Source organism: Acanthisitta chloris, unplaced genomic scaffold (assembly GCF_000695815.1).
Source record: "Acanthisitta chloris isolate BGI_N310 unplaced genomic scaffold, ASM69581v1 scaffold35263, whole genome shotgun sequence".
Taxonomy (NCBI): Eukaryota; Metazoa; Chordata; class Aves; order Passeriformes; family Acanthisittidae; genus Acanthisitta; species Acanthisitta chloris.
In genome coordinates, this window is record NW_008666052.1 from 60,965 (window position 1) to 72,955 (window position 11,991).

Sequence of the window (11,991 nt, forward strand, 5' to 3'; positions counted from 1 at the left end):
ACAATATATTTAAGAAACAGTCAATTTGATTTTTCTAGGCTATATTAATTTAGAATTATGCATACAACTAAGCTTGTTAGGTGACATTTCTAAATCAATTTTTAAAAATATTACTTAATTTTGATACAGAATTTGCCTGCATTTGTCTTCTAAGAGGCCCCCTACAAATTCCGTATCAAAACACCGCACTACTTGCAATTTTTTAGTAACAGAGAGACCCTACTTCAAAAACACCAGACTTACTTCCATTGACTCCATTGATCCCATCGCACTCCATCGCACCAGATCTGTGTGAATCTGAAAACAACGATTCAAGTCGAGTCACTGCTTTCTCCAGTCTCTCCATCAAACCATGCGTCTCTGCCATTCTGAAAAAATCATTAAGGACAGAAACAGCGTTAGACCCCTCCAAGTAAAGCCCAATCTTCATGCTACAGTTCTGCTAATCTTGTGGCTTTTTCTTTTATAAGCTTTTATGGTAAAACTAATATTTTTAAAGTATTGTCTTTCTGGCATATAAGCTGTTGCAGCGAAGCAGCTGACACAGGGTAACTTGCCTCTGTCAACAGGGAATATGATCAGTGCTCAGCTCTGGTTTTTCATTGTAAACAGCAGATTCAAACCACTGCTGGTGTAGCTTTGGACAGTCTGTGTGAACAGTTTATGACAGATGTATGTGCATGCTCCCAATCAGATACCATGATGACAGAAATATTTATCGAAGTAATTGGTAAAAACTTCTACAGAGGCAAAAATACACTTAATTAATACCTGACGGAAAGCAAGACTTTAAGTGCATATTCCCTGATTTTTTAGAAAGTACATTCTGAAATTTGCCTCAGTCTTTTATGCTTTGTAGTAAGACTCAGACACTTTATTGAAGACTACACAAGAATCCGAGAAGGTCTTCTGTTTATTCTTCTAATATGATTTACCATCACTTGCTTTTCTTACGAAAGTACCTGATGTGAATCAGTGTTTCCCAAGCTTTTTAAATCATGCACTAATTAACCTTTGTAAAAAAAAAAAAGCATCCAGAGGCCTGCTGTACAGTACTGCTACAGTGCTTCCCATTTAAAGTTAAACAGAAATTAGGTTAAATTTTTAACACCTCGCATATTTCTTTCTTTCCCCACAGTGTGATTATCTGCTTTCTTATCTGTGAGGCAGTGTAGGCATCAGCATTTTTAAATACTGGCCAATCTCTCAGGGAAAACAGGGCTATATACAATTCTGAGTGAGAAAGAGTTATATAAGCAAAGACAAAGCTGCGTTTAAACCCCCCATCATTTAATATAGCAAGTTTAATGTACATGTTCCTCACTTAAGGTTTTAAGTGTTTGATTCTAAGTGATATACAGTAAGGGGAGGGGGAGGGTGTGATCTATGGCTCTTGATTAACATGATTCTTGTGAACAGTTCCAGCCCAGCTCCCACACTAGGCTGCATCCCCTGCATTAGTATTGCAACGAGGGAAGTCCCATCCTCAGCTGGGGCAAGCAGGTAGTCAGCAGCTCTCTGGGGCCCCAACCCTGTGGTGTTCTGCCATGAGACATTGATTCCTGTATGGCTTGTAGGCTAGAAAGGTTAGGTGTACCTGGAATATGTGTAAATGTATTAGTTCCTAAAGAACAGCTTGCTAAAAGTACAAGGATTTCAGAGATATTAAAGCAAAATAGTAGATTCCAATACACTGTGCAACACTTAGCAACCAAAACAAACACTGCTGCTTTAGTGTCCCCATAGCTAGGGGAGAAGGCCTAAAAGTTATAATGAAAACGTAAAGTAGCATGAAAAGAAATGGTTTTATTTACAAACTGGTATTGCTAATTCTTATTAATAAAAAGAGTATTTTTATTTTTAAAATCTAAGTGTCAGAGGAGATTAGCTACTAGAACTGTGGAAACATACAGAGATTTTGTACTGTGTCATGCTGCCTGTCAAAAAGGTAGGACCTTCAGACTTTACCCTATAAATATAATGAGGTTTGTGTTTGACCTAAAAGTGAAGCACAAGATTTCACAGTGAGAAACCTTTGGGAAAACCATTCTCAAGAGAAAGTTTGGTCTGGAATTTATGGGTTTTTCCTATTTACATCACATGAAAAAGCAACCCCCCCAAAAAGGATGACATTAGACAACTTGCATACAAACACTGTCAAAATTCACAGCGGGTTTCTCTGCTTATCACAGAGTCATGGAATGGGTCATGTCAGAAAGGACCACAATGGGTCATCTGGTCCAACTTCCCTGACCAAGCAGGGCCATCCTAGAGCTCATGGCTCAGGAGTGCATCCAGATGGTTCTTAAATATCTCCAGTGAGGGAGATTCCACAACCTCTCTGGGCAATCTGTTCCAGTGCTTGGTCACCTACACAATAAAGAAGTTCTTCCTCATATTCAGGTGGAACATCCTGTCCATCAGTTTTTGCCCATTGTCTCTTGTCCTATTGGTTTGCACCACTGAGGAGAGCCTGGCACCATCCTCTTGGCACCCTCCTTTCAGATGCTTATAGACATTGATGAGGTGCCCTCTCAGTTGCCCTTTCTCAAGGCTAAACAGGCCCAACTCCCTCAGTCTTTCCTCAAAAGAGATGCTCCAGACCTCTACTCATCTTTGTTGACCTCAGCTGGACCCACTCCAGTAGCTCCAAGTCTCTCTTGTACTGAGGAACCAGAAGCAGACAAAGCACTGCAGATGTTGCCACACCAGGGCTGAGTAAGAGGAGCAGGACCACCTCCCTTGACTTGCACAGTGTTGTTTGAAAATCAATTAATTTAAAAAAGAAAATCCTCAACTTTTGGTAAGGCTACAAGTATCTTGGCAGAAATGAGTTGAATGCATCAGGAACTTTTGCAAGAATATTAAAACTTTTCCTAAAACAAAGCACTCAATCCTCAAAAATATTATGGATACATTCTTTTCACATTTACCCTGCTACGTAAAAGCCCCAAATGGTGTCTATTTTAAAAGTTATGCTTTCAACCAGACTAAAGTCAGATGGGTCTAACATAGCATACTAACAGTCAACTAATTTCATTAGTATTATAAAATATATTTTCAGCACAGTTCCTGTTTGTCTTTATTTGAAGATACAGGCTAGTAGGCTTGGGGTTTTTTTCCATCTGCCTTAAAATTTTCCTTGATTATGTCATCAAATTTCACAAAAATTATGTATAAATTTTCATGGAAAAACTGTCGCTTTTTGGCCTTTTCAGCTTGATTTTGCCTGTGGAAGAACACAATTGTCTGATTACAAATCCAACGTGTTTGACCACACATACCCTCTGTAAGATGCTAACAATACACATTACAGTGTCAGAAGCTCAAGGGAATAACCCATCTCAATAACTATATAGAATCATAGAATCAACCAGGTTGGAAGAGACCTCAAAGATCATCGAGTCCAATGTCCTTAGTAGACCATGGCACTAAGTGCCACATCCAGTCTCATCTTGAAAACCTCCAGGGATGGTGAATCCACCACCTCCCTGGGCAGCCCATTCCAATGTCTGACTACTCTCTCTGTAAAAAATCTCTTCCTAATATCCAACCTAAACCTCCCCTGGCAGAGCTTGAGACTGTGCCCTCTTGTCCTACTGCTGGTTGCCTGGGAGAAGAGACCAACCCCCACCTGACTACAACCTCCTGTCAGGGAGTTGTAGAGGGTGATAAGGTCTCCCCTGAGCCATGGGCATTTTTATGCAACTGCATAAAAATGCAGTGGGCATTTTTCCACTGCAACTTAGTCCTTTGCTCACTGTGTTCCTCACGGTTTTATTCTATTCCCACTAGCTGGAGAACTACAGTGTTGTTCTTCAAAAGCAGGTTTATCACCAGCAAGGCAAACACAGAACAATACAGTGTTACAGTAATTTTAAACAGAAGTAGGGACCATTTTTACACTAAAAGTAGGATTGCCAGATTTCTCTTCATTTTATATAGATTGTTACACTTAATAACTCCTCAATCACTATGTTTACACCAAACCTACCTTTTAATCTGTATGCTTATATATTAATGAGTACATGATATTTGCAAACAGCACTGGAATTAATGTTACTGTTCTGAAGTGAAGACTTTGCTGAGCAATAGCATGACAACTCTTCGTCAATTCTCAATCTAAACATTGACATCTTTGCCTATAATTAGAGATTCACATATTTGACTCATATTAAAACAACCTTCAGCATTTTCTTGGCCTATATTCACCTGTTCATCTGATTGCTTATTCCACACTGCACTCTGCATGGTCAAACAGATATCACAGAGCCACAGCTCAGGAGGAGTCAGAACACAAACGGTACAGCTTGACTCTGTGAAGATACTGCCTGTGTGATATAGCATCAGAGCTTATATCATAAATAAATAATAAGACTGGTCTACTTACAGTGTCAAATAAAATCTTGGCAAGTTAATGAAAAATAAAGCGGATGTAAATACGTCTGTGGGATGCTTCCAGTCCCATAAAGCACATTTTTACATCAAAGCAGAATCTCTGTCTCATCCCTACTAGGATTTTAATCAAAGCTTTGAAATTGAAGTTGATTATCAAAGTTAAGCATGTATCTTTTCCTGATGCTGACCACCTATAAGGAGTTAAAAATAACAGTGCTTCAACTCCCATATAATCCTGTATCCAGCTGCTCTCTTAGTGGAGAAGTACACTGTCCTTCATTGAAAATAAGGTCACCTAAGAGCCAGAAAAGGTGTTAACATACATCTACTGACAAAGCATTCAAACACTGGCATAGTTAACCATCTCTTGTGCACAAAAAATAAAAGGGACCTGCCCTGTTTACTGTTAGTGGTATCTTTTTTGAGAGTGCTAAAGGCACATGGTAATACTACCATCTGTCATTTCTTCCCCGAAAGAAGTAAAGCCAAAACCAGGTAGAACAAGGCATGCCGAAGCCTCAAAAAAACAGATTTCTTTTTCTAGATAGGCCTTGGGACATCACTGCTTTTCTCCTCAGCTGTCTCAAAGCACCATTTACCTATTATCAAGGGAAAAAAACTTGGCTGTAGACTCAAATTTCCTGACATACTGATCCCAAACAGCAAACTGTAAGGCCAGACACACAGGTACTATACCTTTTACCACTGTGATTTACAGCAGAGGACCATATTGCTCTATCTCAGGAAGAAACAAGCTGTAATGAACACACAGGGAAAGGCAGTATAGTAGCATGAGAAAAATAAACATATGATGATTTATCAAGCATGTAAAAGTGGTGGTTTTGAACACAGGAATAGTGCCACCTTGTAAAGTATGATTCTGACAAACATTAGCAAGGCATAGTAGAAAGTTCCACAGTTTGTTTTACTTCCTAGCAGTCTTTTAATCTGAAAGCAGAAGAAATTACTTGTTAATTTATTCAGGTTCCCCTGCCCCCCCAAGTACCAGTTCTTTCAAATCCATCTAGAATTTGAAAAATTAAGCCAGGTCTCACTCATGCTCTTCATCTCAGATGCTACAAGTCAGATTTGGTTTTCCTCTCTATGCCAAAAAAGGGCAGAAGCCTAAGACAGAATATAGGCAGCAATGTGGCATTTTAATGGTATTTATCATTCCCACACTGCTTGGAAAATCACAGTGTTATTGGAAGTATAGCAGCCTGCACATGTACTTTGTCTCTTAGTCTTTTAATAAATTGCTACTGAGATATGAAATGAAATACACAAAACCCCAGATTGCCAGCTGGTACTATCAGAGAGCCAGTCATGAACATTTTATAGGTCTAAAGCACTGTGTCCTCTGAGAGTTCTGCTGTACAATACATGTCAACATACATCAAGGGAAGGGAAATGCATACACATTCCTGAACAACCCCTCAAATTACAAAAGCATCTTACTTCATTTCTGAAAAACACACAGGGTGAGGCTGAAATGGCTGAATTTCCTATACCAACATTCAAACATGGACCAACTCCAAGCTGTGTTGAACAGGAACTCTTTTTGCCACCTTTGGCATGAGACCCAAATTCCTGCTAAAAAAGTTCAGACAAACTCAGTGGCTTGGGGCCTTGGGAGCTGCTCATTCCCAGGCAGAGCTCAGAAGCAGCTTGGTACTGGCTGAGTGGTAAGGAGGAACACCTGAAGGTATCTGGGTTACTACCATAAAAGATCCTGTGTGGAGAATGCAAAGGGAGCATTGGTTAGAAGAAAATATGAGTTGGTAGACCAATAGGAACATTACCTTGTATGGTTTGTGTTTTGTTGGGCCTTGGGAGCTGCTCATTCCCAGGCAGAGCTCAGAAGCAGCTTGGTACTGGCTGAGTGGTAAGGAGGAACACCTGAAGGTATCTGGGTTACTACCATAAAAGATCCTGTGTGGAGAATGCAAAGGGAGCATTGGTTAGAAGAAAATATGAGTTGGTAGACCAATAGGAACATTACCTTGTATGGTTTGTGTTTTGTTTTCCATTAGCTGTATGGGAGGAATGTAAACAGAAGTTTCTCAAACTGATGTCAAATTGGCCAAAACCAGAAGACCTCTTGGTAAAGCCCTGTGTAAGAAGAATGATTTGGGTTTCAAATCAGAGCCTTTTTTATTGTTTTGTCCCTAGATCTGCTACAAGCTCATTTGAAAGCAATGCACTTTTAAGTGTAGAGAAAAAAAATCTTTTTTTTTTAAAACCTAGTTAAAAGGTATAGTTTTCTATGTTGAACAGTATTAGACTTTTGACAATTATTTTTTTCTTTTGTTAAAATGGACAGGAATTACACCTGGAATAGCAAAAAGACAAAAATGCCCGTGTGACTTTTACATTTTGTGGATAGGTGTGCCTTTTGACCAATAAGTTGGTTTGAAGTCTTGGCTGGCTCTAGTATACTAAGCATAAAATATTTCTGTCTATAGCCCAATGTGTGTGTTAAAGCCAGTAATATGCTATGAATGAGTCCCTTGTGGCTGTGCATAAGACTGTGAATCCTCAATTATCTTGTGCATGGACTTCTTTTTTCATCATGCCCTCTGCGTAGATCTCTGGGCTATTTGTATATAAGGAAAAAAATGGAGGGCAAAAGGGGGAAAAGCAGGTTCATGTTCAACCTCTTTCATTTAACCCGTTTTTTCCTTTGTCTGGCTTTATAGTGTTGGTACTAAAAAGCATACTTTTCTGTTTGCATTACTTCTCTCCCTCTCCTAGTCATCAGGCTAGTGCCTACAAAAATATACAGGAAAGGAATGGAGGCAATTTTTATATCCCACTGTTTAGAAAAATTTCAAAACTTGCTAGTAAAACAATCTCTATTTTGTTAAGTACCCCTAAGGCTGTTGATGCATTTTAGATTTCTTATCACATCCCAGTTCCGTCCCATAATTATGGATGAGCAGCTGTACACATCAAGCTGTGTGTCTACAAGTCAATATAATAATAGTATGGACTGTGGTTAGGCCTCTGGTAATTTAATATGAATTCTTTAAAATATGTTATGTGTTCATGTATGTGCTCAGTACCTCCTGGAATATCAGTTCACTTTCTAATTATATGTAGGTTCTGTGAAGAGCTTCTATCCCTTGCTGAATAATTTTGACTGTCAGCAATTTTGTGATCACAAAGAACGAGTTCATTATTTAATGATATACTGAAGCAGTCAAGATTTGACAGTCTGTATAAGCATGATTGACTTAAAATAACCAAGGCAACCCAGTTTCTAAGTACATTCTCCTATTCTTTTCATGCTCTCTTTTCATGTCACCACTGCTCATAGTCTTTTGTCTTGGTTTTATTTTCTTCTCTCCCTCCAATGAAGTGTAAGAGTTTTAGTATCTCTCCAATCAACAGAAACACAGTGTTCTTAGCCACTTCATTTACTATGTATTAGTGTGGTGCTCTTCATGTAATCAAGCATCCTAAAGGCCTTACAAGCCATTTAATTACCTGTCACAAGGCCAGTTACTGTATGTAAGCAAGTTGCCTGGCTGAACCCAGAAAATATTGCATGCAGGCCTTGATTTTATTAAAGTGCTTCAGTCCATAATAACTGAACAGTAAGATCCTTCATGCTATGGTTCCTAACAAATTGAATTTGAACTCTCCAAAAGGGTAAATTCTACAAAGTACAAACCCCCATGGAGTGTTTCAGTACGCCTGGGATGTGAAAGGAAAAAAGCAAAGGGGGAAGTTAAAACTAAGCAAATAGTATTGCAAGCTCTAAAAACACAAGCTATGAAATTACCTCTGCAGCAAAGACGAGACTAGAGTTATTCAGTACCAAGGTTAGTAACGGGTTGGTTTGCTGTGCGGGTGGCCTTTCACAATGTTTCCACACCCTACTTCTCATGCATGTCCATATTATGGTGAAGCTTGAATAGTTGGACTTGATTTCAGCCAAGTTACCCAGCATTCCTGTTCTTACCAGAACATCCTGCTGCAATTACGAACTCACCACTCTGCCTCATGGCCTCAGGCTCATCGTGGCTGCCTTGCTCAGTCTGCAGCCTGTGGCCCTTCTAGCTTAGCAACAGCCAGGAGGGCTGAAACAAACTTTCTGCCATCTGAGTACTCCCTTTGCTCTGCAGCTCTATTGTGATCTTAACTGATCACAAAAACTTTGCCCATCTCCCATTCTAAAATTCATTCCACTGACTCTGCAATACTGCGAGCATTGCAACAGGCTGTGCTTTTGCTTCTGATTCAGAATGAAATGGGCCACCTGCTACTAAAAAAGACCTTTCTATTTCCTGCTATAACCTGGTTACTACTTAGAGGCCCTGAGTTTTAATGATAATCCATGCAACCTGCTCACTTAAAAGATCTGAGGCATTTGGCTATTTGTCCATCCTCTGTTTCAATGTGAAGTCTCATGAACTCAGAAAGATCAAACTGGACCCATCCTAGATGTTTGCAGTTAGCCTTTTCGATGATGGTTGTTTTAGAGGACCCAGAGCTGTTAGGTGACTTAGTCTGCTGTTTCTAAACAATGACGGATTACACGCAGAAATGTAAATGATTCTTTGCATTCCTTCCAACAAGCAATTAATAAAGCATTTAAACTAATACAAAACATAACTTCAATGCACAAGACTTTAGCATGTCTTCTTGGAAAAATACGACACTATTCAATTATGTAACCCAAACCTGTTGGGTTTTTTTCAATATATGCTACAAAAGCATTAAGCCTTTGATTCCCGGCATACCGCTACCAGTACTTTGGACTTCACAAGCAACTTCTTCAGCCTGCTATTCTCTGAAAAACTGTGGGTCAGACAGAACAATTTTCATAGTGTATACTCAGGAAAGTAGTCTCAGTGGGACCATTTTGGTAACAAAAAGTCCCTGAGATTTGACAGTCAGAATACCTTACATACACAGGTGAAATAAAGACAACGGTAGCCAGTATGTGTATGGACTATGGCGATGCCTATGCCGTAAAGCCTGGCCACACGGTGACAAAGATCACAGAGATCTAAGAAACCCCAAACCCCATACTCTTGATGAACTATCTGGATCAACATTATCTCTGCCACAGATGCAGCTGTGCTCATGTATGCTTTTGTCACTTCGATATACACTGCTTAGCAAAGGTGTTGCTATTCTGGTATAGTTCTAGCAGTGACATTCTGAGGAATAGCTGAGCCTTCAGAGTTCAGTGCATTTCATATCTGAAGAGTCAGTAAACCATATCTACCAAAATCACTTGTTTTTCAGCATGAGCAAGTGGAGCAGACTCTGTACCACATGAAAATGACAAGTTCCCAATTATTCCCCCTATTGCAAAAGATGAACTTTAAATTTTAGAGAAAGGGATTAAAATATTTATATATATATGTATTAGAGGTGCTTTGCCAAGTAAAATCTTTTAGCCAGTTCATAATAAAACAGCTCTCTGAATAACTGTGATAATGTATGCCTGATTTATTGTAGGTGTTTCTTTGGTTTTGCCCCAATAAGCATGATAAGTCAAGAATGTTCTCTTTCATGTAGTCAGATGTTCTAGTAGGCAGCAACCGCAGCTATTGAGTTTGCTGCTGTCCCACATGATGTTAAAACTCATGCAGAACCACAAAGAATATTCTCTAATGTATGTGGCAGTTCACCATTTTCTCTCTCTAGAGTTCAAACCAATAGCAACATTCTCGTGGCTGACAGGGCCACAGACTGAAACATCTGACTTGCTCGGGTAATGTTGCAAGTCAATGTCAAGGCTGAGAGCTGAATGCAATGTCTGGTTTCCAGCCCTCCTTGCTGCACTCTACCTCTTTTCCAATACCTGCTAATTCATATTCCCATGAATTTTGGAGCTGAGGGAATTTTCATTTTTCTTTAAGCTTTTTTCTAACTTAGGATGCCCAATTTACTTTGCATGGTTAATAAAAATTATATGGTGGGATCAGAAAATCTAATGATGGGAGGGGATTTAATACCTGGAATCTTAGTGCCCTTGCTCCTTATGGTATACCAAGAAACACTTTTATCCACTGTATCAAGCTCCAAAGCTGACAAAGGCTAATGAAAACATGTCATAGGTTGGTTCTACTGTAATAGTAAATAATGCACATCCTCTTCATTTGTATTTAATTGAGAAAACATACTTTATTCATTACGTTTGGAGTTGTGCCTGTCCACCTTCCACATCTGAGCAGCATTCATTTGAGGGAGAAGACATGATTGAATCATAGGAGTATTCTGAAGACTAACATTTTTGTTATGCCCAAGACCAAAAAGACCATATTGTGGTATGTGCCTGGCTTTGTTATGGAAGGTGGATTGCCTTTGTTCTTGTGCAAACTTGCTCAAAATAGAACCAGTGTTATGAAATCCTTGTGTTGAAAATGCATAGAACCAGGGGGAAAAAAAAGTTTATGAACACTTGCATAAGAAGTAATTAAAAGAAGATGTTAGGACAAAATTTGCATAAAATTAGGATATTCAACTCACAACAATGTCTTAAAAGGCCATCTCTGAGAGTAGTGCATTGAGTTTCAATGCATTCTCTCTACCACTTTGCCACTGTAAATAATTTTCAAAGTTAGATTTCTGAAGTAGGACAAGTTTCCTGACTACAATTTCACAGAGCAAGGAAACATGGTATTCCATAAACCATTGTGGCTTTTGCCTGGCTTAGAAATAAACTGATAAAAATCTGCAGTTTTATCCCACTCAGCTCCCCTGCTAAACACACAGCCCTTCCAACTATCTTCTAATGGACAGGCTTTTTTTTTTTTTGACATTTTCTGTCACTGGAAAACAAACACATTTAGGTAAGGTATATAAAGCAAGCTTTCTTCCTCAGATGGTCTTTGTTTTTAAGGCTGCCCCTGTATGTTATGAAATCTGAATTCTACTTGATAAAAATCCTCACCGTTGATCCTGTAATGCTAAGGTACAAATCTACGGCAACCCCCAAAGCAAAGGGCAGATTGCACGTTTTTAGGCGGGGTCATGCCAAGTTCTCCTCGTCTTTGTGCTGAGTAGTCCTTCAGATGTCAAGTTACAGCAGAATGCTGGATGTCAGTCTCGCAGGTCTTCCCTTCTGCCCCCTCTCAACGTCACCTTGTGTTTGAAGTATCCTTTCTATATTTTTACCTAAAGGCATATATTATGCCTTCAGGTCTCTCACCCCGAGATGCTACTTAACCCTTTCCTCTGGGCTAAACCTGTAGGCTCTTGAGTCACCTCCTCCGGCTCCGAGCGCGGGGGGAGCCGAGGACTCGGCGCGCAGCTACCCAGCGGCACTGCCGCCGCCTCCCTCGGCATCAGATCATCTTACGCTGATTAAGGGAGTTGGAGACCGGCACCGCTTGACAGCCAGGTCTGCATGAACACGCCGAGGGCACGAGGGCGTGTTGAAGGGCCCGCCGGGACGCGGGGAGGGGGCAGCCCGCAGTGCCCCGCGCCGCTGACCGGGGCTCGGCGGAGGAGATGCGGGTTCAGCTCCAAAGAGGATCCCTCATCTGCCGCGGTACTCCGCTCGGGTGTCCCCGCTCCCCGCCGGAATACCTGCTCCGCACCCGTCCCCGGGGGAGCGGCGGGAGGGCGGGA

The 11,991-nt window shown here is 40.3% G+C and overlaps 1 protein-coding gene across 1 annotated transcript in view; it reads right to left on the reverse strand.

Moving 5' to 3' along the window:
- Positions 1 to 367, reverse strand: part of CAP2 (CAP, adenylate cyclase-associated protein, 2 (yeast)) — a 53,729-nt gene extending 53,362 nt beyond the window's left edge. The window contains exon 1 of the mRNA XM_009071965.1: positions 244 to 367. Coding sequence (XP_009070213.1) covers positions 244 to 367 — 124 coding nt within the window. The remainder of the gene's footprint in view (positions 1 to 243) is intronic.
- Between the last annotated feature and the right edge of the window lie 11,624 nt (positions 368 to 11,991).